The sequence below is a fragment of the Thamnophis elegans genome, chromosome 1, assembly GCF_009769535.1.
Source record: "Thamnophis elegans isolate rThaEle1 chromosome 1, rThaEle1.pri, whole genome shotgun sequence".
Taxonomy (NCBI): domain Eukaryota; kingdom Metazoa; phylum Chordata; class Lepidosauria; order Squamata; family Colubridae; genus Thamnophis; species Thamnophis elegans.
This window is the reverse complement of record NC_045541.1, coordinates 155,914,093-155,940,937: the sequence shown is the minus strand read 5'-3', so window position 1 is coordinate 155,940,937 and position 26,845 is coordinate 155,914,093. Positions and strand designations below refer to the sequence as shown.

General features: G+C 36.8%; 1 protein-coding gene across 7 annotated transcripts in view; it reads right to left on the bottom strand.

The window, feature by feature from the left end:
• KTN1 (kinectin 1) overlaps positions 1-26,845 on the bottom strand; it is an 88,718-nt gene that overhangs the window by 392 nt on the left and 61,481 nt on the right. For 3 of the 7 annotated variants that reach the window (XM_032236129.1, XM_032236140.1, XM_032236162.1), the window contains 19 exons: positions 25,043-25,133; positions 24,814-24,882; positions 22,808-22,845; positions 20,883-20,973; positions 20,762-20,799; positions 20,251-20,338; positions 20,101-20,169; positions 18,698-18,735; positions 16,656-16,746; positions 13,683-13,769; positions 10,030-10,119; positions 9,647-9,727; positions 8,277-8,366; positions 8,086-8,178; positions 6,696-6,779; positions 6,370-6,453; positions 3,926-4,009; positions 2,040-2,132; positions 889-997 (listed from right to left, as the gene is read on the bottom strand). In XM_032236129.1, the coding sequence (XP_032092020.1) occupies positions 889-997; positions 2,040-2,132; positions 3,926-4,009; positions 6,370-6,453; positions 6,696-6,779; positions 8,086-8,178; positions 8,277-8,366; positions 9,647-9,727; positions 10,030-10,119; positions 13,683-13,769; positions 16,656-16,746; positions 18,698-18,735; positions 20,101-20,169; positions 20,251-20,338; positions 20,762-20,799; positions 20,883-20,973; positions 22,808-22,845; positions 24,814-24,882; positions 25,043-25,133 (1,508 nt within the window). Of the gene's footprint in view, positions 1-6; positions 148-888; positions 998-2,039; positions 2,133-3,925; positions 4,010-6,369; positions 6,454-6,695; positions 6,780-8,085; positions 8,179-8,276; positions 8,367-9,646; positions 9,728-10,029; positions 10,120-13,682; positions 13,770-16,655; positions 16,747-18,697; positions 18,736-20,100; positions 20,170-20,250; positions 20,339-20,761; positions 20,800-20,882; positions 20,974-22,807; positions 22,846-24,813; positions 24,883-25,042; positions 25,134-26,845 lie in introns of those variants that run through there. The other 4 variants (XM_032236135.1, XM_032236148.1, XM_032236155.1 and 1 more) reach the window with 4 other exon arrangements.

Below are 26,845 nucleotides of genomic sequence, written 5' to 3'. Positions count from 1 at the left end.
CTAACAAAGAGTAGAAAAGACAAAACTCTGTTCAGTGTTTGACGAAGTAGAAAGGGTGAACACATAAATAAGGCTTTAATTTGGCAAAATACAAAATACATTGCCTTCTGCTACCCCCAAATTAAACAATCTCCCCATGATTTCATTCTGCAAAAGAGAAGCAAAACAAAACAAAAACAAAACAAAATGAAAAGATAAGCTTAAAGATAAGGTAGTCACTATGGCAAACTATTTTTATTTTTAAAAAATAACAGAAAAATATGTTATATTTTGGGAGATCCGGTTCTGTTATATACTAAGAATCGGGAGATTTTTTGAAAATAAGAGGTTTTGAGGCAGGAAAAAAGTCAATATTCAGCATGTATAGTTTTCTTAAAGCTAAAAAAATAATACTAAGTAAGCCCAAATTCAGAATTTACTAAATAGAATTAATTAAAATTAACTTTGTAAAGAAGACAGAAAATTAAAAATCCAAATTCCATATCTGTCCACTCCTATGTTTACATTTATAAACAAGATTTTTGTTATCCCAGAATGAAAATAATCATTAAAATCACAGGTATGAAAAAATATTTGCCCTGTACAAGAGCAGTAAAAGCAGCTGCAAAGGATAAATGCAAATCCATGGGAATGCTATTGGGAATTTTGAAAATGACAGTTTCAATATTTCTGTAGGCTGTTGATTGGGGAAAGCTGGACTGCATTGACTCTTCCTAATGTATTATTTTGTAAGGAGAAATAATCCACAATGGTATTTCAACCAAAATGCAAGGCTGCAAGATTCTATGATTTGATTACTGCTGCCTACAGTGCAACTAAAAACTTCGCCAGTTACTTTTGCCTTCCTGCTTAAGTCCATCTTAGGAAAACAGACTCAAACTTTCCTACCTAATAGCTGATACTGTTCTTTTCCCTTTGTGAGCATTTGGCCAACTGATGCAAGAAGCTGCTTAAGATGAACAATATCTTGAATTAGATTCACATTATCTGGATCGGCCTGAAAGGGATGGAAGAAAGAAAGTATTAGAAACTTTGGAGCAGAGGAGGCCAAAGGAAGTGAACAATTAATTTTAGGATATGAGCTAGATACTTAGTTGAAGCCTCTTAGATAAGGTCTCTTCATTCTAAGAATCTTCGTTTAACCTTCATTCAGCTATTTCAAATCATGGCCAAAGGACTCCCTTTTCTCCAGGACAAGCAGTGGGAGCATTTGCTCAGATTTCTTGGCTTTGAAATATTTTGGATAGTCACTTCAAAAACTCCTCCCACCCGCTGGGGCCAGCTTTTTTATTGAAAAAATTATGCAATTAGGAAACGATGTCATGGAGAACTATACTAGATCAGATCTCTTTGATGTGCTACCTTTTTATATGAATGTTTTTATTTTTTTCATTGTATGAGGCTTTAGTGGTGCCCTAAACCAGAACAATAAAGATATATACAATAAAAGCTAGATCACCATCATCATAACAAAACAGCGTTCCAAAACATGTTTATAGTACTTGCCAGAATATTATTAGCCTGCCATCTGGTGGTCTTTAGCAGTGTTTTTAAACTTTGCAATTTTTAAGATGTGAATTCCACAAAGAGCATGTTGGCTGGGGAATTCTGGGAGTTGAAGTCTACACATCTTAAAATTGCCAAGTTTGAAAAATACTGGTCTATAGTTACCTGGCCAGGTCCATAAAGACATGTACTAAAGAAGCTGCAAAATCATAGTACAGTTACAGTTGATTTGGAGTCAGGTGGTGCTTAAACTGAACTAAATAAGTAAATAAAAATATACAATACCTATAGACTTCTAAACCAAATCTCCAATGGCTTCTACAATCCAAACACCAGTTTTATATAAAGGTCACGGTGGACTCCTTATGCCAAACAAATGAAACCATGCAAAAGTGGGATGTAGAATTTCTATTATATTCAATGTCCACAAATGATACAGACCAAAACGCACAGGATAAATCAGCCTCTAGGCTGTCTGCTTTGTATCTGCACTTCCTAAGGCAAATTATTTATATATCTGGGAAAATACTCACCGTCTGTGAACAGACATCACTGTTCTGTATCACTTCGGGGCCCCTACTAGTTTTCCCTATTTCCCTTTCTAGAATCACCAGTGATTCCTGGGCCTTTAAGAAAGCAAAAAAAAAAAAAAGTTATTGCTTTAAAATATCCAATCATAATCAAAAAAATGTTTAAAGAGGGAGTAAAGACAACAAACAGCCCTAGACCCAGACATGAAGGTAGACTGGTTGGAGTACATTTCAGTATTTGAAAGGATCCGATAGATCATTATTTTTCATTCTAGATCGCAAGTGTAATCAATGAAAAGATGACAAGAAATGTTCCAGTATTGCATGTTTTTCCAAGCTCCTAATGACCAAACTACAGATTTCAAAGGGCGGGGGGGGAGAGTTGAGAAGAAAATTACACTGACATAGCTCTGTGAGAGATAGATGAGTATGAGAACTGGAGTTTCCTATTCTGCCCCCAAGTCTCTGAATCAGAATGTGTCATAAGCAACTACTAGGAATGGCAACGGGGAGGAAGAGGCAATGCTCATATTTACTGCATTTATTATTTCAAGTTAATATCTTTAAAAAATGAAATGTAGGCATAATTACTACATTTGCAAACAGTTCTACAAGCACAGATTCACTCAGCATAGAAAGCTAACAAAAATACATAAAACATTAGAAAAAGAAAGCTAACAATGGTTACAGTTTCCAGTCAAACATCTCTGGTTTTCCCTGTGTGGGAATTAATCTGAGGAGCCATTGTTTCCCAAAAACAAAACAAAACAAAATTCCAAATACAGGGCTTAACCAATGAGAAGTAAACTTTCATCTACATATTGTTTAGAAAAATTCTTGCTCCAGAAGTGTTGCAGGATTGCAAAACAAATAAAAAATAACTAAGGCTATAAACAGTTAAAAAAAACAAAAAAACATCAAAGTCTGCAGTAGTGACTGATGTTTTTTTTTACTGTTTATAGCACTAGTTATTTTTTGTTTTGCAGCCCTGCAATACTTGCATTCAGGGGCAGGAACTTTTATTAATTACTCATTAAATCAATAATAAGAGTTGTCAACAAACTTTCCTGACAAAAATAATATTTTAAAGGGGACACTCCACCAAAAAGGAACTTTTGCAGAATCTAGGACAGTGATGGCGAACCTATGACACGCGTGTCAGTGCTGACACGCGTAGCCATTTGGGGTGACACGCACAGGATTTCATGCGATTCATCCTCGGCTCCTGCACAGCCGCCGAGGATGAAAGAATCTGTGCTGGAGGAACGGGGGGGGGGGACGTGTGATCTCCCCCACCCACACTCACTTACTGTATCGCCGCCGCCCCTTTCTGAGCGCAGGGGCTGCTGGTAAGGCGTGCGTGCCGTGCGCACACACGTCATCAGTGCGGCGAGGGAGGACCCGCAGGAGAGGAGCGCGGGAACAGTGCGCGCCTCTCTCCAGTCAGGCCGGCACAGAGAGTCTTATGTTTTTGTCGAAGTGACACACAACGCGAGTTATGCTCGATTTTTTGCCGATTTTTGACACACCACGCCAAAAAGGTTGCCCATCACTGATCTAGGAGATCATCTGAATGTGAGGAGATGCTCTCGTTAATTTAAGTAACATTTTGGAACTGCTATTTCAAAATAAACTTCGTAAGGACAACTTCACATAAAATGCATTGCTATGAACTAACAGGAGCGTTATTGAGGTATGAATCACCATGACTTTTCCTGGAGGAGCTAGAATTGCCACAGCAACCTTAACGGATATTTCCATGACTAATTTGAATCTATCACTACCCCAGACTGTATATAGAACTTTAAGAAAAAAAATGAACTTTCATCCAGAATCGGTTGGCCATTATGTTCCTAGGAAGGTAGAACATCAACCATAGGATTCCTTACCTTTGGCAAATCAGCAGCTAATTGGTGTCTTTCATTCAGATCAGTTAAAAGTTTAGATGATGTCTCATTCAGCTGGGTTTTGAGCTGTAAGAGGTTAAGTCAGGGTCAGATCACAATGCTTAAGAGGAGCATGGGGCAGTTTGTGGTAAAGTAATATACATATAAGAATATATGCATACTGAAGACAAATCGCTACAAAGTACATTGAGTGATAGGAAATTCCATTTGCAAAGAAGTTAAGAAGAAAAAATAAGTCAGAAAGAGGTTAAAATCAGTAGAGGGAATCTTAAACAAGTATTATTTTTAATGCCTTGTCAGCATTACCAGTGAAAGTGAACAGATTCTTCATAAGTATACTTTACAGGTAGTCCTCAACTTACAACAGTTCATTTAGTAACTGTTTGAAGTTACAACAGCATAGGAAAAAGTGGCTTATGACCATCTTTTCACACTTACGACCATTGTAGCATCCTCATGGTCATGTGATCAAAATTTGGATGCTTGGCAACATGTTCATATTTATGATGGTTGCAGTGTCCTGGGGGTCACATGATCATCTTTTGCAACCTTCTGACTAACAAAGTCAATGGGGAAGCCACGTTTACTTAACAACCATGTTACTAACTTAACAACTGCAATGATTTACTTAAGAACTGTGACACAAAAGGTCTTAAAAAGGGCAAAATTCACTTAACAAATGTCTTGCTTAGCAACAGAAATTCTGGCTTGATTGTGGTCATAGGTCAAGGACTACCTGTATTGGCTTGAGATTTAAAGTTGACCAGAGATTATTATTTTGGACACCAAATAAGTAACTCTCCATAAGCTGCAAATTGAAGTGATCAGAATAAGTACTTGTATGGATATAACTTTGCTTTGTTGTCTGCAGATCAGTTTTTAAAAACATGAGGAATACTTTCCCAAGACAGTATTTACATGTTTTCTATTGAGTTTTCAGGATCTGAATCAATAGGTGGAAATAGAGATGAAAATAATCTCCAGAAAAAAAGAAAGGGGGGGTGGGATTTCTGTGGAACCAGTTCCCCGCTAAAAATGATACTGAAATATAAATTCTCCAGAATTGGCTCAAAAATCTGTTCTTAATTGTAGATTTACAAATCATTTAAGCCAATCTTTTAGTAAAGATTGGTCATGTAATTTGTGTCCGTCATTCCCCAACTGCTCCCAAATATGACAAATTCATGTGGTTCAACAAAGAGACAATCTTTTTCACTTGCTATTTACATTAGGTTAATGTACATTGGAGATCTTTCATTTGCTTTCTTCTTTTGATCTCTCTATGGTTAGGCTTAGTTTTTCTTCACCAAATGGAAGTGGCTCCCTTGGCCACAAGACACTCCAGTCTTAGTTGGGAGTCCATTCCCTTTAGATGACTAATAAATAGATATGCTCTTTTCCACACTGAGTAGGCCCTCTGAGTCTCAAGCTCCATATTCAGTCAGTTTTTTAGGAAATTAAAAAAATAACTCCCCTTCCTTAAGCTGATAAACCATGTTATCCCATAGAATCATAGAACTGGTAATAGATTTTTCAATCAGTGGTTCCAACCAGAGGTGGGTTGCTGCCAGTTCGGCTGAACCGAACTGCGCAGATGAGTTGCGCATGCACGAGCAAACCAGTAGTAAACCGGCTAGCAACCCACCACTGGTTCCAACCCTTTGTTTGGTAGCCCAAATTAACATTCTCCCTACAAACAGCTGCTACACGTCTTCTGCTTGAACTCAATAAAGAATGGCTACTACCGTGTGGGTATTTCATTTCAACATCACGCTGGTCCTACACAGGAAGCTTTCCTACCATTGAAATTTATTTCTCTGTAACTTTGTTATTTCAATTCTTATATTCTGAAACTACAGCGAATACATTGTGTAACCCTGTTGAAGAATATGAAGGCTAAAATATATCCAACTCCTCCAATGGTCTTCACAGACTTAATTTCCAGTCCTATGATCATCTTCATTGCTCTTCTGTGAATCCTGATAATGTCCAATGCTGAGAATTGGATAAAACTCTTGAGATGTCATTTGCGTATTCCAATATATTTGCATACAAGATGGGATTGTTCAATTTTTTCTTATCAGCAACTAAAACTGCTTTCAGGAAAGGAAATGCACAGTTCAAATAAAACCAAAGATTTTCCTCCAAACAATCCTACACCAACAGCCAAGCCCAGTTCCTCTGTGTTCTGTGAACATCATGTTCCAAATTCACAAAGTATAGAAATATGAATCCTTTAGGCAAGGGAGAGGCAGGCAGATGAAAAGGTATACTAAGCACTAGTCATGTTATTAAGCGGCAGAGAAAGGCTATAAAAGTGGCTAAAGTGGACAAAAGCTAAGTCGAAATGGTTAGCAGACAGACAGGATTTGGAAAAGTTTCTACACTTTTCAACAGATTTAGTCACTGGAGGACAGGCCTCTTACCAATGTTAACTCTTCATTCTGCCTTACTGCTTCAGAATATGAGTCATCAAGTTTTCTTTGCAATTCAGTCAACAGATCTTTAAGCTGAAATGAAGTTTTCAGAGGCTTTATGATGCATTATCATATGTTTCCAACTGACCCTTTATTCAGCCATTAATATAATTTATTTCAAAGTAATAAATGAATTTAAAAACATAAAAATATCCCAGATTGTTGAATGAGCAGGTTTTTCATCTTTGGGCCAACTAAATATTCAAACTTCCTGTTAAATGTGTACATGTGACAGAAAGCAAATCTGGCTTTAATAGTTCAATTAGGTACATTACCTCTCTGACTTCTGAAACATATGTTGATCGCTCTATTTCGGCTTTTTCCAATTCATGTTCCAAATGTTCTTGTTCCTTTTTAAGCTACAAAAGGAACAGGCAGTCACAAATCACACATTTTATTTCAAGTCTGATCTAGTCTTTTCTACCCCCCCCCTCTCTCTCACACACACATACAAAATGATATCCAACTTTATCCAATTTTATACTTTCATTAAACTAATTTTTATCTTTAAATTACTGTCTGCACTTTATTGAATATAAAATTGGAAGAATTTATTTACAATAATTCTAACCATGTAGCTATTTTTTCATTAAATAGCCATGTTTAAAAACTGATAGCAAAGCAATTGCTATTTAATCATTGGGTTGTAGACTGGTTACGGTAACTAGGGTTTGATATCCTGGCTTACTGGGAAAACCTGAATGAATTGCCTAATGCATACAGTGGGTAAAACTTATTTCCAAAAAAAGGGGTAGGACAGAGAAAGAACAGTATATCCAGTCATATATTGTATTCCTAGATGAATAAAGTATCATATATTTAGTTTTCTGACAATCTTGATAGGTGAACTCATTGAGGGCATTGTTTACTGCTGGCAACAGAAGGTCAGCTGGGTCCTTCGTGAAATAACTTCTGAGTGGCCCCTGTCAACCCAAAGTGTCCCTTCTCATTTGTGGAGGACCTCCGAAAGATAAAGCAATAGATGTAATGCCCAGAGCACAGGCAGAGGAGGAAAGAGTGCATCTGACTAAGTGTGGGTATGTGTGCAGGTTCAGACATATTTTGTGGCAATAAGAGAGGTTAAATGTTCTGGATGGAAACTAAACAAGGAGAGAACCAATTTAGGAATAAGGAAACATTTCCTTGCAGTTAAAACAATTAACCAATTAACCTCAGTGGAGGTTTTTTTAGAAGAGAATGGACAACCATTTGTCTGAAAAGGTATAGGATCTCCTGTTTAAACAGACCTCCAAAGTCCCTTCCAATTCTGTTATTCTTCCTATAACACTCTAGCTGTGAACTCTTACGGCAAAAATCAGCTTTGTTTTCTTTTAAGTTAGGAGCAATTACAGAGAAATCTGAATGAATTAATGGAAGGGTAAACAGTTGTGTTGATCCATAAATAAAATAATCAATTGTCTGATAACCTTATATATCAGTTTGGGTTTACTTGTGTCTGCCTAATGACTCTTTCAGATAGCTTTCATTTGTATTTTTCATTTTATCACCTATATTAAGAATTATTATATTGAGAGGAAAGCTGCATTTTTTCTAGACTAAAAAAATTATTAAACACTGTAAGGGTATTTTCAGTTAACAACTGAATATAGGCTCTAACTAGCTCCCAACTATTTTCAGGATGAATACTTGATTTTTTAAAAATACCTGTTGTAGTTCCTTCTGTGATTCTTCAATTTTTATTTTCCATTTGCTCTCTTCTTCTTCTACACTGCGCTGTAGCCTTTGCAAGATTCCCTCCTAGTAATACAAAATTTCAGTTATGTTGATGCCTACAAGAAATTGAGGCAGAAGAAATATTACCAAATATAACCAGATGTAATAAAGTTCCTTCCTACCGTCTCTGCAAGGACAACTTTGTACTTCTCACATTCTTGCTGCAACATGACATGTAGTTCATCTGCCTCTTTCAATTTCTGTTCCATGACCTATAGTGATAAAAAGATTCCATGTATATAATGTACAGAATGCAAGGTAGAGAACTCTCTTTATTCCAGTGAAATGCTGTATGACTATTTTTGAAAGTTCCATTAACTATGGATTCTGCACAACTAAGCAATCTGGACAGTTAGCAGAGTTGGTAATGATAGAACAGGGATAATAATAGAATATTAATTTAATATATGTTTATGGAGTGACCACAAATTAAAAGGAATGTTATTTATTTCTTCAAGCAACCCACATCTATTTAGCAATTACATGTTCATCATTTGTACGCAATTCTATTTCAAACACAACCTTATAATGTTCAAGAACAAATTATTTTACCTACTTTAAATCTTTCTAATAATGGTAAATAAGAAAACCAGTGGCAACTATGGCCCTCTGCCATCAGCTCTTCTTTTATTTTATGTTGTATCCCTAACCCTTTGACAAAATTCTAGCATATAACAATAAATTAGCTGTTTGTATTTGTTATTATTTCTCATCTACAAAATGCTTCTTATGCTGAGAATCATATATCCCCCTATATACACATTTTTGAAAACAAAATGTTGCTTTTTTTTCTTTCTTTCACATTTTGTAACAGAATTTGGATAAGTGGCACAGATAATAGAATATGAATTCAACATAAGTTTATGAATTAACAACAAACTAAGAAGGATAATTATGTATTTCCTCAACCAACTCAAAACTATATTGAAATTATAATGCCAATGAAAAACGTGAACACAAAAGAAACAAAGTTGGCAGAGAAAACAAACCCAGATGGGAACAAAGACCAAGAAGAAAAAGGGTTGTTAATCATTTTTGCCAAAGATCTGAGGAAAGAGTCATATTTGTGGTAACCTATGCTTCTTATCATATTTTTGAACTCCTTAGATTGGAGAAACAAAATGTGGTGGCTAAATTGCTAAATTTCAGTAGCAAAGGTGCATGCTTCTGTTGTTTTATAAAAATGGTTGGTCTGCTTTTCGTGTTTTATTCAGTCAAATCTGAAAGCTCAGAATTCTGCAGAGGACAATCAATTCTGTAATTAGGCTCTGCAGAAATGTAATCATTCAAAACATTAAAGAACTTTGGGGAAACACATGTGGGACAAATTCTAAGATTAATCTTGGCGTTAGCTATTGTGAATCAAATCTCAAAATATTACCAGTTAATTCTCAAGCACAGAATGTCAATTTTCTCTCTGCTCTCCAGAATAAAAAGAAACATTAAAAAACCTACTTAGCTAAAACTAAATTCATATCCAGTCTGCACTAACCTTAATGTCATCTGGTCGAGTAGTCTCTTTTGTATGTTCTCTTACTGCTTTTTCAAATCCACGCATCCACTCACTGTGACTCTGAGTTTGAAAAAAATACATTAAAAGAATTTGGAAATAAATCAGTAGCACTGCTAATTAACTATCACAGACAATTAACTGGAATCTTGAATGTTATGTACAGAATAGCAACTTAGCCGTCTTTGAAGAAACAATTTTGCCAGGTAGTAGAAGTGAAACAGCCAAAGCTAATTATAATTAACAAGAGAACTAAGGTCATATTAGCAAATCCATTTTTTTCATTCTTCAATATTGTCTTAGAAATCAGTCTTGCTTTAAATATAGTTGCCCATTTGATAAATTTAAACAAATGATGATCTTACCAAACTGGAAGGCAGAGAGACTATAGGAAATAGCTTCTGCAATATGTTTCTCATCTCTGCTTCAACAGCCTCTGCATGTTGTTGACTCTCCTGGATTGATAAAAGTGAAAGAAAAAAAAAGATAAAATAAGTGTAAATCTTCTACCATGATGTCACATCAATCTCCATTTCTTCGCCTAAATAGTTCTCATTTTAATAGTACTGATTCTAAGGAACAACCATGATTTCATCTGCTGCCCTTGCATTTGGAACATGGGATAATTCACTTTAAAACTAAAAGTTTTATATATGCATATATATATTTAATATAAAGGTTATATAAGGTTTAAAGCAGATGAAAATTATAATAATCATCAATTTACATTTGGAGAGTCTAATGTAGAGATTTTTTTTAAAAGATGGAAGAGGGGAATCTTAAATGGGTGCCAGGAAGAAATTTATTACCCAAACTAATTTGAAAAAAAAATCTTTATCACAGTCTGATAACAATTAAGTTATTCTATGCTGGGCCCCCAAAAGAATTTTATTGCAATATTATTCCATCTTACATATTTCTGGATACAAGAACTTTTCTATTTTTTTCACTTATTTGCATGCTTGCTGATCCTTTAAATCAAGAGTAATATTTATGCATGACTGAATTAAGGCAAAAAAAGCCTTATGAGTTGTATTTTGAGAGGCTCAAGCAATTCTGGAACTAACTGCAAATATTCCAGATTATTTCCACAGCAGTTATGCCATTATTAGGAAATTCCTGTTATAAAAATTGTAGGAACCTGGTTCCCAGGTGACATTCATTTTTTTGCTTCTCCCTCCTATATCCACTTTAGTCCCTCTATGAAAATCCCACGCAGTATTGCATTGGAAATACAGCTGTTATTAGAAAACTCAATTATCACTTCAAAAGTGACTAGAGCCTTCCAAATTCATTTGCTTATTATGTTAAAGCACTTGAACAGTTACGAGTGGCTCACACACACGTGTGCCACTTGCTCTCTCATTATTTGAACCTCGACTGAGACTCTAAATCAGTGGTAGTCAACCTGGTCCCTACCACCCCCTAGTGGGCGTTCCAGCTTTCATGGTGGGCGGTAGAGGTTTGCTATAACTGCTTTATAAATTTTATAAAGTAAAGTTACTTCCCTACTTCATAAATCACCATTAATATGGAACCGGTGGGCAGTTAGAAAATTTTACTACTAACAGAGATACAAAAGTGGGCAGTAGGTATAAAAAGGTTGACTACCCCTGCTCTAAATAGTTTGTCTTGTAACAGCAAAGCGGGCTGCCAGTAGTTCGTTTGCTTCCTCTTGTAAACAAAGGCAGCTAAACTCACTTAAAATTAAGAAGGAAGCATTCTGACCTCAGGTTTCTAATTTATGGTCGCTTAACCAATCAAAGACTAAAACTCTATTGTCAGCAGAGTGTTATGTGTGTTTACACCCAGGGTGCAAAAATGAATGTGATGGAAGATAATATTTGTAGTCAGGGTGAACTGTGGAGTCTTTGGTGCTTCTGAGCTTGGCTGTTTTCTTGCAGATGTTTCATTACCAAACTAGGTAAATGATCAGTTCTAAAGCTGATCATCATCATCATTCTAGCCCTGATGATGTCACATAGTTTGGTAATGAAATGTCTAAAAGAAAACAAGCAAGCTCAGAGAGCACCAAGGATTCTACAGAATGTGATTGTGGAGTGGTGATCAGACAATATTTCTCAATACAACTCCTCTTCTATTTTTTCCCATTTGTATGCATGCTTGTTGATCCTTTAAATAAATGCAAAGCAAAATTATCTTTTAGGTGTCAAGGCAAAATATGTTCATTGTCTTTCACCACATGCTTCAAGAGGCATCTTCTCTCTCCTACTTTTAGTTTCCTAGAATACTATATGAAGTTGACAGAGCTGGATGGCATTTTTTTCTCTCTCTTGGATGAACAATCTGGCCAAAAGAAGAAATTTCAAGGATTTCAAAAATCAAAAAGCAGGCAGCAACCAACATTTGTTCCTTCCACTTGTTGCTCTGTAACAGAGCAGAATAGAAGGGCAGGTGGGAAAGCCATGGCTGGACTTAAAGCACAGTCCATGGATCAAAGCAATGTTCTTCAGATAGCTTCAATACTGTTTGTTTCCTCTAGATGGACTGCAAATATTCATATTCCAGAAAAAAAAGAACTTCTCTGGTCCATAGATCTGCCAGAAGTTCAAGATCTCTGGTAGTAATTGAAGTTTTATTTTGCCACCATTCACCAAAGTTAAAGAACCTACCAGCTCTATTCTGTAACTCAACTCCATAAGCAAACTCCATAAGCATTGCAACAAAGGCCTGTCAAAAGTTTTCTTTAATTTTTTTTAGGAGAGTTTCTTCCTAGCAGTTTATTTTTCAGCTACGTGAGTGCTGCTTCAAAACAACTTGATCTTGTGGCTTATATATCTGGATTAAAAACGACAAATCTTGTACAATTATATACTAACAAATTTATTATTCTATAAGCTTTTGTGGATCAGCCAGTCCACTTCATCATACTGTACAGTTTGTACCCCAAGATTATCATTTTTGATGCAAAAGAATCAGCATGATTACTCTTCTGGAGACTGTGATTATATTAAGGGTTTTTTTTCAAGGATATAAATAATGTATTTAAAAATAAGAATATATAGAAAAGAACTGCTAGTTTGGCTGAAAGCGTAACAGGAGACTTGCTAACAGAAATGTCCAAAACAGAAATATTTTAAACTGCATCCTTGTAACAGCCTTCCTCAACCTAGCACACACCAGATGGTCCAATATAATCCATATCACCCTCACTAAACGAATACTGTGGAACATTTGGTGGTGGATTATGGGGACTGTAGTTCAGCACAATTAACTACAATTGGTGGGACCAGAGTTATTTTGACTTATCCTAGTTTTAAAGCACATTTTAAAATCTCTAACCTCTAATAAATCTTGCTTGGTAAAAAAAGATTATATTTTTTCCAATTATTACAAACCTTAAATCTCTGTAAAATTCTACAAAAAAATAAGGATGTGGCAAACCTGAATCTGGTCCTATTCAAATGAACTAGGAGTCCCTGTGATAAATTTAACATGGACATAACTGGGTCCTAGTTAAGCATTTTGAAATATCAGTGGGAGCCTGTGTATGTGATGCTCCAGGCAAAATATGTGGGTATTAAATTTTATCCAGACAACTGGGACACTGGGCTGAGTATTAAGTTTCAAAGGTGTTATAAAATAGAAGTAAAAATTGTCTTTAAAAAAAACTTACGGGCACTTCTTTTATGACAGAGTTCCTTTCAGCACAAAACAAGAGAAATTTTCAATGACCAAGAGGGTGGCAGATCATCACTCTGCAGACTAAACATCACAGCCCTACAGCTCTAGCATCTTTCCCAAGCAAAACCAAAATAAGCAGCATGCTCACAAATTAAAGGTTTAAAGAAAGAAAGAAAAAGAAGGGTATAAAGATGACAGGCAGAAGCAAAGGTGAAAGTACATGGAGAAAGGAAGGGAGGAAGGAAGGAAGGAAGGATTAAAAAGAGTGTATTTAAAAACTGCAGTAAAAGCTAAATGCTTCCATTTGATTTTAGAAGGCGGCTGCAGAATCACTTCTAGCTAATGCATTGTTTCTAGCAATTAGCATTACAACCTTGGCAGTCTTGTTCACTCTGTCCTGCAGCAATTTTTCAGTTGAGGCCAATGCTTCCATTGCTTTCCAGTTTTTCTTTCGAAGGTCCTAATCATTTTTAGAAAGAATGGTTTCAGTTCAGCCAAAATAAAACGATTTCTGCTTTCACCTCAAAGAGCGAGCATTTGCATTTGAGCACGGGTCACTGGAAAATGGGTTGGTGCTCAGTTTAGATGAGGCATACTAGCAAAAGACAAGTGTGATGTTAGAAAGACAGAGCGTTGATATGGCAAAAAATTCAAAAGAAAAAAGAAAAAAGCATCTATTTCTGATTTTAGGGCCATAATGGCATCATGAACAGGAACCTCCCCCTTCATACTTTGACTGCATTTGCAAAGAAGAAAATGGAGAAATATTCAAGTTATCAGCCTACATACATGCATACTGAGAAACATACATACGCTAGATCATGTACCCACTAAGTTGGCTGCATATTCTAGAAAGTAACCCAAACAGAACACCACTGAAAATTTAGTGTCATTTGAAGGAATGCGGGGAGGGTTTTTCCAAGAGATGCTTTCAACCTCCAAAGCATCAATTTTGACTTTAAACACTGCTGGGAGGTAGTATATTTTAGGAACAAAGCAAATTATGGTGAATATCTGTAGCTTGGGTGTTCTCCGAGCTTGTGGGTTGGTTTCTGAACATTTCGCTACCAGGTTAGGTAACATCTTCTGCGGAGTTTAGGGGATGTCAGTGTCAGTGTTCTTCTGTTTATAAGGGCTTCAGGTGTGTGTCAAGTAAAGGTCTTGTGATGGATCAGGTGTGAATCATCAGTGAGTCTTGTGATGGGTCTTGTGATAAGGAGGTTACATCAGTTCAGGGTCATTGGGAGGTGAACTTCTGGGGGGGGGGTAGGGTTGTGACCCATCACAAGACCCCCACTTGACACACCCACACCTGAAGCCCTTATAAACAGAAAAACATTGACCTGATATCCCCTAAACTCCGCTGAAGATGTTACCTATCTGGTAATGAAACATTCAGAAATCCACCCACAAGTTCAGAGAGCGAACCTTCACCCTCAAAGCAAATAATTTCAGGCACACTTCTTGGTACAGAAGGATCTAAAAGGATAATACAAGAGATAAATGCTGTGGCAGTGTAGTTATTGCTGGACTCCAATTACCCACACCTCAAACCTGAATTTTGGATAAGCAGGCTGGGGCTGATGGGAGTTGTAATCCAACAGTATAAAAAGAAGCCCCCAGTCTTCTCTCTTGAGATATTAGGAAACACTTTAAAGGAGATCCAGCAAGAGTAAAAAGTGCTGAGCTAGATGATCCAATGATGTGAATATTAGATTACGATTCACTTTCTCCTAATTTCTGGTGACTGCCAGAGGAAGGGCAAAACTGTTTTAGTTTATGTTCACTGGGTGGATCAGAAGACAAACTAAGAATTAAACTTTTTTGGCATTATAATTTGTACTCCATAATGTGTCTAAGGTGATCAATCACATTTTGATAAAATAATCAAAACTGTGTTAAAATACAAAGCAGCAGTACATTAATCAAAGGAGAAATTCAAATCAGAATTCTATTTTCCTAGATGATCGTCATATTATAAGGGAATGGTTTTCTTCAATGGTATTCCAAAGTTGACAGTTGTGTATTGATTTGAAGGGGAGGCATCCTTACTCTCCTACATCACAAACCTCTACAGTAACCTTTTTAGTTTGTCTTCATTCAATTTTTTTATAGAATGAAAAGCTAAAATAGCTTTCTAAAAGTGAACAGGAAATTTGCAAATTCAATTATCCCTTGTCAATAAACTACACAGTCTATATATCCATTGTCTCTTCCTCTTATGGTGACTGCTGGAAGGAGATGAAATGTATTTTAGGAGGAGAAATATTTAGGAAGTTCCAAAAGAAAAATTTCAGAGCACCTTATGCAGTACCCATAGAACAAGAGATTTGACAGCCCTGTGTGTTTCCAGTTTTGTTGAGCAACAGAAAAACTTAAGAGAAAAGATGAATCATCCAGCTGGAAGTGACCATGGAGGTCTTCTAGTCCAACCACCTGCCCAAGGCAGGACCATCCTGGATAAATGAATGTCCAATCTTTTTTTGAAAACTTACAGTAATGGAACATCCACAGTTCCAGAAGGCAAACTGTTCCATTGACTAATTGCTCAGCACTGTCAGGAAATTTCTCAGTAGGATCTCTCTTTAATGAGCTACTGTTGCTTCTTGTCCTGCTCTCAGATGCTCAAACCAAGTCAAAAGATCTCTGAGCAGGTGAAATGAGTAAGTGTTAAGTTTGCTTCTTTGGTCAAGGAGTTTTTTCTTAATTGGGTAATGCTTTTCAGAAGCATTTTCCTATCAACTTTCAAGAAATTCACTTAGCTCAGGGGTGTCAAACTCGCGGCCCGGCTGGTTTTGCGAAGGGGAAAAAAAGTCCTGATAGGTCACATGACACTGCAAGTTTGACACCTTTTAGCCAATTAGAAAATACCTCATTTTCTTCTTCTGAAATTTGTTTACTAAGCAGTGGGACGCTCTCCGATACCTCTAAAAACTTTTTCTCATATAAAAGGGAGAGTAAAATGTCCCTCTTACTATCCCCTGAAAAGCCACCCTGCTCTTACTGCTGGAGGAAAGGGGCTAAAGAGGAGGCCTGAGATATACATATTCATTTACAACATTCGTGTTTCACTTTGCATCAAAATAAGAGTGTTTTATAGTAAAATTCAAACATAAAAAAATGGTCAGGTTAAAACAACTGATAAAAGTGTACATTAAAACATGATATAAACGGTGAAAGAAATCCTCTAGACATGCTGGACTACAGCTCCTATGAGTTCCACAGGCCATGCTGAGGAAGATGGGGCTGTAATCAAGGAATCTTCTAGAACGAGAATATTCGGGATGCAAGCAGTTCTTCCTTCAACATCCTCTCTTCAAAAATTATTCTAAAAGGAGTTACTTACATTGTTCTTTTGCCTCTGTTGCTCCACTGCAAGTTTCAAGGAGCCCAACTCGTTTTGAAGGCTGGTGTTTTCTTGTTCTTTCCCAGAAATGCTAAATCCATACAAGAAAAGGCAAAGTCACAGCCATGTAGAAGGGAATAAGACAGGGACCTGTTTTTGTTTCTTCAACAGAAAAGACAATTGACCTTCTCCCCTCTGTTATCTATATGGATCATGAGAACTAGAAAATATACTCTTTTAAAAGTAGGTAGAGGAAGAATCCCATTTCTGATGGATTCAGTTGGAAGCAAGAAGGCAGCAATTGTAAATTATTTTATAAATTAATTATTCTTAATTTTTTCCTCTGCCTGTTATTTGCTAAAATATGTCTCTGCCCTCCAACAATTCTGCCAGATATGGAGTTTTAAAAGCTTTCCTTAAAAAGGAAGTGCTGCAAACAGATGCAAAATTTGGTTTCCAGTATAAATCATTTTCTTCTCCCTAGTGGCTGACTCTCCTTTCCAAGCTGTATCTAGTGAGGAGGCCATAAAGTTGCTATTCCATGCATTACCATTAAATGTAGAAGGCAACATATCATATAACCCAGAAGTACATCTTATTCTTATAGTACACCTGATGTTTTTCAAATTTAAACTGTTTAATGAGAATGCAGGAAATTTCTGAAATATGTTCTTTCCCTATCCACTTTTCTTCTTAACTGCCTTTTTCTAAAGAGTCATTTTGTGTCTAGAAGCCCAAACTAAAATTAAAATCACACCACAATTAATGGCAACAGTGCATTGAGTGATAAAGTTTCTCTTGATTTTAGCTTTCAGAGGTTGGATTTGTCTCCTTTAAGTAGAGATGTTCTGCATTCAGAATTGGTTTTACATGCCATCATGTTGATGCACAAATTGGATCAAGATCAAGGGAGACTCAAATTTAAGTCCCTGTGTGCCTATTCTATGGGTAGTTTTCAACAAATTACTCAACTGTTTTACCTCATATTAGTGTGAGGATAAAACTAGTAAGAAGAGAACCCAACAACATTCTCCTGATAATTTTGTAGGAAGCATATCATAGTAATATAATACATCCCCCACAATTATCATTAAATATATTTATCATATTTGTACAATGTAATTGCCAATAACTAAATAGTATTTTAGCAAAAACAGCAACAGTTTATGATATACCGCAACATCACTATGAGTGCAGAATACATTCTTCTAAAGGATATAAAGTGTGCCATTATTCACAAGTAAATAAAATGCAAACTTTCTGCACCACTAAGAAACCAATCTCTTAACTGTTTACAATAAACATAAAACCACAGGTAAAACTAGGATTATTACAAGTGAATGTCAAATAGTCAAGAATTTTTAAAGGGGCATTTTTAAATGCCAAGGTTATTTTTCCTCACACAAATTGTCCGAACAGCAGAGATGGGACAATATTTTTGTATTGTACATCTAGACAGTCAAACATAATCTTGATGTGGTTTTTTTAAAAACACTTTTAAAAATGTTTCATTTCAATGCAACAGACCATGTCCAAGGAAACACAAATACAGTTATCATTGAAGATAAGTAATTTCTGTACAACTTGTATATTGTTTTTCAAGCAATGGTGTTCAAGCCCCTGAGCCATATATCAGCTTCATACCTCTGGTGGCGCAGTGGTTAAATGCAGCACTGCAGGCTACTGCTAGATCAGCAGGTCAGCGGTTCAAATCCCACCAGCTCAGGGTTGACTCAGCCTTCCATCCTTCCGAGGTGGGTAAAATGAGGACCCAGATTGTTGGGGGCAATATGCTGACTCTCTGTAAACCGCTTAGAGAGGCCTGAAAGGCCTATGAAGCGGTATATAAGTCTACTGCTATTGCTATTGCTATTGCTCTTGGTACAAACTGTTCTGAGGCTTTCAGCTACCCAATGTAGCTGAATTACTGAGGAAAGAGTAACTAATGAAGGGAAACAGAAAATGAAACAGAATCCAGGAGAAGAATATTGTGGTTGATACCCATGTAAAAGATATGCTGAAATAAGTTAACAATAACTTACAGCTGTGAAAGTTGCTCAATCCTGATAACCAAGGATTCCTGAAACAGAGGAGCACTTAAATCACTTAACTGAAATGCAGTGCAAACTTCCCCAGCTTAACAGTATTTGACATGCAGCCATTTGCTACCTCAAGATTTTTCTCTATGCTCTTCCCAGGAGACTGGAAGCCAAGCCATAAATTGCCCAAAAATAATTAGAGCAACACTTATTGCAATATATGGATTATCTTTAGACATTCATCTGCTTTTCATACTAATGACACCACAGAAGACAGAGATGTTATTTCCATTTTCCTGCAGTTAATTTACTTCTGACAAGTTTAATTTTGAACTTTATGGTGTTCTAGGACACCACTGGGCCAGTAGCATTATTATGTGTCAGAATGAGGGATCTTTTTTGTTGTTTAATTCTTTGGGGGGAATTTGGGAAAATCAAAGAGCAAAAATGAATTCTTAAGTATCTTAAACCTCTGTGAGGCTCAAGACACATATTTTGCCCCTTTAAATGTGTCTAACAATAGGTAAAACCTCCTTCCTGCTGTTGTTGTTATTGTGTGGAGTTGTTACATTAGCCAGGAGACCACAATGCTATTGCACAGTAATAGTTTGGCTGCCAATTTACCCACTCTGTTGTAGGACACACTCGCATGCTTCCCAAGTTATGCTACAGGAGACAAGGGGCTCTTCCTGAAGCGTCATCCTAAGACCCCTTTCTTCCCTTTGAACTGTTTCATAAATGGGAGCCTTAACCAGGAAAGTTCACAACTGCCTGCATGGAGTACCAACTTGACTCTCCATCTAAGTGGCATCTATTTATTTACTCACATAGAAAATGCTTTCGAACTGTTAGGTGGACAGAAGCTAAGGCGAGTGATGGGAACTCACCTCGCCACATAACGCTAGGACTTGAACCACTGGAACAGAGACCATCTCCAGCATCATTAAGCCACTGAGCCACCATGTCTCTAAAACCAACCTGATTTAAGGGGTGCTTATGAAGGAGTGAAATAGGTGTATAAGGTTTCTGTCATCTTGTATGCTCCTGATCAGATTAAAATTTACACACAAAGACCTATTTCACACATATAGTGCTGCAATGGAATTAATAAAGGATGAAATTAAGAAAGGATGGAGACCTGACAAAGGAGTGCTGTTGCAATTAAAATATTATTCTTGAAGTGCATGCTCTGACACGGGTAAAATGATAGTCTAGAAAGTAAGATCCATTATTCCAATAAATGGGCAGAAAATCCCTTCTCCTTACCTGGCCAAACAGGAGAACTGGCAGATAGTAATTTCAATAGCTAATTGATTTTATTCAAAGTGACTCCTAAGGCAGAGAGAACACAATACATGTGCTGTCTTATTTTTTAACTCTATAAATTTAGTAATCTGGAGAAATACCTGTTTGCCGTTTTCCTGCTTGATTTCTTGAATCTGTGCTCTTAATAACCTATTCTCTTCCTGTACAGCCTGTGAAAGAAGATAATGTCTTAAATCTCTGTGCCCACTTCTTAACACCCCTCCCGCTCCTCTTAAAACTGTCACAGGCACCTGCAACTCTTTTCTTTGGTGAGCAACCTCTTTTCCCCTCTCATCTAATAATGTTGCCATTTCTTGCACTTCTTGTTTCTCTCTCAATCTGTGAACAAGGTTTAAAAAAATTACTCATAAAAACCCAAAATGAACCCTTCATCAAATGACTCAAAACAGAATCTTTTAGCCAGCAAGCAAATTCAGGGCTGAATGATATGAAAACATTTTTTACGACAGGATTGTTTTTCAAGTTTCCCAACTAATTGTGGTTGTCATGCTTCTTTGACTGCTCTGGAAACCAACTGTGTCAGAAACTCTCATTGTTCATTTGAAGATTTACTACCTTGATACAGGAGCAAGTCTTCAAGAAAGAGGGCATCATCCAATACAAAAAGCTGTTCCAACCAATACCAAGTACAATGAAATGTCTCTCTTATTCATTCATACCCCAACTGCATCAAGAATTTATCCCAAGTCAAAATGTGAAAGAATAGATAATGGTGGAAGACGTTCCACTTTGTTCACTTACATTGCCTCATGATCTTTAATAGAAGCAGCAACAGAAACCTAGCAGGAAAGAGACAGGGGAAAATTAATGTGACAAAATATCTACGATCATCTCCTGAGTTTTAAAGTTTCATCAACTATACCTGAAGGCATTCTACATTCTTCGAAATCTCACTCTCCTTTTCTTTCAACAATACTTCTAGACTCTTCACCCGTTCCTCTTTCTCCTTCAATCTGTAAGAGAGAAGAAGACAAAAGTTACATTTGTGAGATGGGTGGCTATTTAAATAAATAAACAGCAGACAATAAATAAAAGCAACAGCAATTATTGTATGTCTTCAAAGACAAAAAAGCCAGATGCTGAATTCAGGGCGTGATCACAAGGCCAGCAATGTGGGTCAGCATCTCACCAGAATACAAAGAACAGTAGGGTAAAAGCAAAGAAAAAGCAGTAAAACTAAGTGTAAGTAAGTAATTTGAAGAGTCCTAATAATGTCCAGTTAGGTGCTGAAAAACTAAGAAGAATTAACCTGGATTTGTATTTAGATGATAGATTCCCAGAAATAAAAAAGCTACAGGATATCCTGGAAATTTTTTTTTAAAAGGCAATGGCAATACATTCAAATTATTGCCATGAAAAGCACAAGAATAAACTCATGCTTGAAGAAAATCTTTTTTTTCATCATTATTTTAAAAAAGAAAACACCTAAACCCTTCTTGAACTGGATTTCACTGATATTTCACTGATTTCATGCATTCTTTACCACTCTTATTAGCCCAGTAGGCCTATCAGACTTTGAACTCTGATTGAGCAAATGACAGGGATGCTGCCTATCAGAAATCTGCTCTCTCTCCCCAGGATTTCCCAGAAATGACCAAGTGTGAGGGCTTGTGCACAGATTGGCTATAAGGACATGCTGAGATTCCTGTTGTACTGACTGTCTAGTATGACTTTTATCAGCTCTGGCTGTATTTGGTGATGGTTTGGGAGTTCCAAGGATTACAGGTCTTGCATTCCTATAATTATATTTCTATAATGTGCTGGAAGAGAAATCTTGAGCAGTTCATGAGTTCCTCAAGTAGCCTTAAGCTACTTACACATAATTATTGCTTTGAACACACAAATATGTATTTGACAAGGTTTTCATATCAGAGCAAACAAGATCTTTTAATGAAGGACATTAACTACTATCCTTTGCTGTACAAATCACTTCCTGAATAGGCTACAGATTATGGCATTCCTGAATTCTGCAAGGGCAGAGTACCTATTAAGACGATCCACTCCTAGCATCTAACATATTTATAAAATGTTCAAACTGCACTAGGAGTTCCCATGACAATTTGCCCAGAGCTGTCTTGTGCATCTATTCTTATTTAGAGTGACTGGATCCTTTAACGATAGAATTTTGGGACAAAACTCCTGCATACCAGCTGGTATGTTTGTAGGTTTCTTCATGGGAAATGTCACTCATACCTACTCTAGTCTGGAAACCAATAGGGTAGAGTCTACTGTGAGGAATCCAGCATTTTGTGTTAAAATCTGGGATTCTTTGAATTCACACAACTGATGAACTATAAAAGATGGTTTTCTAGTATGAACTATGCCATCATTGTATTAGATCCATGCCCCACTTGGCTTTTTGGGCAATCAGAGAAGGTATGGGTGGCTGTATATGGCAGATGAGTAATGTTTTCTTGAAAGAGAATGTCAATGTCTTTAAAAGAGGTGGTGCTGCAGCCTCTCTTGGTATCTCTCCAGCCAATCACACATGACATACTTTTTCTTCTTGTAGTACCTAATTTCCACAAGGGGTAGACTAATTATCCTGATCAACAACCAATTGCAGTTGTTTTAATATCTTTACTTGCTGTTAAAATAACTTCAATTTTAGCTACCTAACCTCTAATCAGGGACTTACGATAAGCCTTACCATAGTTTTCCAATTCTAGATTACACAACTGCTTATAATACGATAAACATGATGAAAATTAGAACTATATTCTATTAATATTCTATTAAAAAGGACTGCTAGAAAACACCTACATTCTTGTTATCAGAAAAACTTACTGTTTTTGAAGATCTTCAACTTCCTGAACAAATGTCACCTAACAGGGAAAAAATACACATATAGGTAGTCAAAAGAAATGTGCAGAATGATGATAAACTATAAGTCCAGAGGGGGGGGGGGGAAATAAGAAAGCAAGCCATAAAGGTAAAGGTTCCCCTCACACATATGTGCTAGTCGTTCCCAACTCTAGGGGGAGGTGCTCATTTCCATTTCAAAGCTGAAGAGGCAGCGCTATCCGAAGATGTCTCAGTGGGCATGTGGCTGGCATGACTCATCGGTGAAGGCACACAGAACGCTGTTACCTTCCCACCAAAGGTGGTTTCTATTTTTCTACTTGCATTTTTTATGTGCTTTCAAACTGCTAGGTTGGCAGAAGCTGGGACAAGTAACAGGAGCTCACTCCGTAACGCAGCGCTAGGGATTCGAACCGCCAACCTTTCTGATCGATAAGCTCAGCGTCTTAGCCACTGAGTCACTGCGTCCCTTTTATAGCAAGCCATAATACAGTGCTAATATAAAACATATACAGTTGTCTTTTGGAATACTTTGACACCTGTAAAATGTTACTCTTAGGAATTTAATTAAATGCAGTCAGACTACTTTAGAAAAAGAGCATTTTTTAGGACTAAAAATGTTGTGTTCTGGAAGACAAAAGAAATAATGGGCAATGAAAATCTTGAAATAATAGGTCCCTTGACTTCCAGTAATCAAACTAAGCTTTTTCTGAAACCAGCCAAGCTGGTAGCCAGCACCACACCTCATGGCACTGAATTCCAAAATTGAACTACATGTTATATAAAAAAGAATCTTTTTATCCTGATTCTTTCAGGATTCAGTTTTATTGAGTGATCCCCATTTCCTGTATTTGGGGAAGGCGGAAATAGTTTTTCCTTGCTGACTTTATCGATACATGCATAATCCTGTACACCTCAATTCTGTCTCCTCTCAGTTGCCTTCTTGTTCGACTAGAAAGCCAGCGATATCACAATGTTTCGTCATTGGGAAGCTATTCTAGCCCTTGATTATCTTAACTGCCTTCTTCTAAACTTTCTCTAGTTCTATTATATTCTTTTTGTGATTGATTGATTGATTTGATTTATTACATTTATATGCTGCCCTTTTCCCCGAAGGGGACTCAGGGCAGCTCACAATTCAATCAGGGAAGGAGGTACAGACAGGGGGATAAAAATCACTAAAATTGCACATGATATTCCAGATGTAGTTGCACCATTGATCTATAAAAATGTATTATAATATTACATCCCTAAATACCATTTAGAGTAACTGTTTTCTTAAAATTCTTCTTCGATGACAACTCTAGCATTTCTGTGAATCTTCAGAAGTATCATTTTAAATAAAAAAAATACTTTATTATATTTCTCAGTTTTTCTAGGAGCTCAAGGTACCTTTCATGGAATCTCCATTTTATGCCACAATAAAGATAGTGAGGATGGCTAGGCTGAGAAAGATTGACTGACTTATAGTCAGTGATTTTTGAGACCTCCTAGTCCAGGTTCAATGTTATAGTCACTACTATAACTACTATATAGTCACCTTGACTGTGTTGGTCAACAATAACAACAACGATGACAATGATATTAGGAGCTTGAGTTGATGAATTAAATTTGCATATGGCAAAAAAATGATTGTTCTTTAGAACTATCATTTCTTTACATGATGTTTTCGTAACGATTACATGATGTAGATGTAAACAAGACATATTATCTTAGGAAATGCCTTCCTCCTATTGCATACATACTGATAAGCCTTTTCTAAGATAGATTTTTTTGAAATATAGAAATTGCTTAACATTAGTGGAGGCCATGTTGTTTTTAAAATTCAGCAACGTACTCCTAATCAAATTGAATTATCAATTAAATACTGCAATCCTATATGATTCATTGTTTTTAAGCCTCTACTGAGAATTAGGAAAAAGCTCTTAGATGTGGAAGGAGGAATAATGCCGAATAAAATGCACCCAGCTGCTAGCTCATAATGGCTTTACCTGAGTATCCTTCTCAAGCTGGGCCTTTCTTAGTTCTTCTTTCACAGCCTCTATTTCCTGTTCCAAAGCCTTTTCAATGACAAAACACACAAAATCGTACAATGGAGACGACACCAAATGAAAATGTTACAAAAACAAATTTGACTAAAAGGCAGTGCAGAGGTAAACACACTCACAAGTTAATGCCACAAATAATGGAGCATCAACATCCAAATGATCCAATACTTACCCCAAGAGTTTTCTCCTTGGTTGCAACTTTAAGGACTTCAGCTTGAAGCAGTTCCTCCACAGATTTGATCTTTCCATCTTTTTCACTAATTCTTTGGAAAGGCATAAAATTGTAAATGCAGATATAAAGAGTGTATTTTAGAAAATAAACTTTAAATATATAAGTTCTTGTACAAGGTGAGAAAGAGCTTAATCAGGAAGTAGATTGCCAAATGGTGGAAAGCAAGCAATATTTCTACACCAGTAATTGGATGTTAATAAATACAATAGCAAACCAAAACTTAGATATGGAAGAACTAATAATGCTTGATAGTAAAGAAATATCCGGTTTATTCCATTAAAAAAACATTTATTTTGATATATCTCAGTGTGCTTTTGTATACAGTAGCAGACAACGTATGGAAAATCAATTTCAAAATGTACATATAGGAACTATTCATAATTACTGAAAGAGTACTTAAAGCTCAGCCATAGCAATTTTAGAGCATTTTTAAATTGTTCCAATACTAAATTTCAGATTAGAACAGAACAGAATACTTTATGTATGATTAGACACACAAGGAATTTGTCTCCTGTGCAGAAGCTCTCAGTCAATATGCAAAGGAATAGAATCATCATCATGCCAATAAAAGGTGAAGGGAGTAAAGTAGATAATAAGAAGGAAAAGTGATAATACTACAGACATACTACATGGGTAAGTGCACACAGACATTAGGCAGCACTGTGAGAATTAGGTGTTCAGCAAAGTGATGATAAGAGGGGAAAAACTGTCCCTGTCTCTAGTTGCTTTGGCATGCAATGCCCTGAAATGCCGTCCTGAGAGAAGGAGTTGGAACATTTTATATCCAGGATATGAGGAGTCTGTAGAGATCTTCTCAGCCCTCCTTCTAACTTGCACAATATATAGATCTTCTATGGAAGGCAGGCTGGTTGCAATTACTTTTTCTGCAATCTTAATTATCCATTGGAGTCTGTACCTGTCCTGTTTGATTGCAGTACCAAACCAGACAGTTATAGAAGTATAAACAACAGACTCAATAATTTCTCTGTAAAACTGTATCAACAGCCCTGGGGCAATCTGAATCTCCTGAGTTGATGGAAGAATATTCTTTGTTGTGCCTTTTTAATGATGGTTCTAATATTAACTGTGCATTTCAAGTTCTGGGAGATTACAGAACCCAAAAACATGAAGGACTCCACTGCTGACAGTGGGCTGTCGAATATAGTACTATATCACAAGAGGTGGTATGGTAATATAGTACTGGTAGAAAAGAAGGGCTCCTCCTGAAATTCACTCTACAGTTTTTAAGCAGATAGGCGAAATGAAACTCCCCCTCGCCCCGCCTTGCTTAGATCTTTCCTGCCTCTCCGCTTTGCCAGCAGGAAAGCTCAGGTTCACAACCAGCTGCGCCTCTTCATGTGGAATATTTCTCGGAATGACATCAATCAGGGTAACACTTCCCTCTGTCTCTCTCACCTGCCCACTTCGGGGGCCCTTATAGGCTCCGACAGCTTAGGCAGACTGCCTTTCAAGCAGAAATGCCACTGCTGCTGCCAATGATCCTTTTGCCTCCTGCGCCTCAGCTGGTTGTTATGTTATTTCTGTCCTACCAGGGTGTGTGTCTGTGTGTGACTGGGCCGGTCTCAATGCCCAATGCAATGGCCCTTGTGCTCGGATCAAGCGGACCATTTACAGGGCTGAGAGAGATGCAGAGACAGTTGGCCCAAAATGGTTCTCCAGTTTTTGACATTGTGCCGGGAAAAGCCTTTTACGGAAACAGTACCTCGGTGACCCACATAAGTC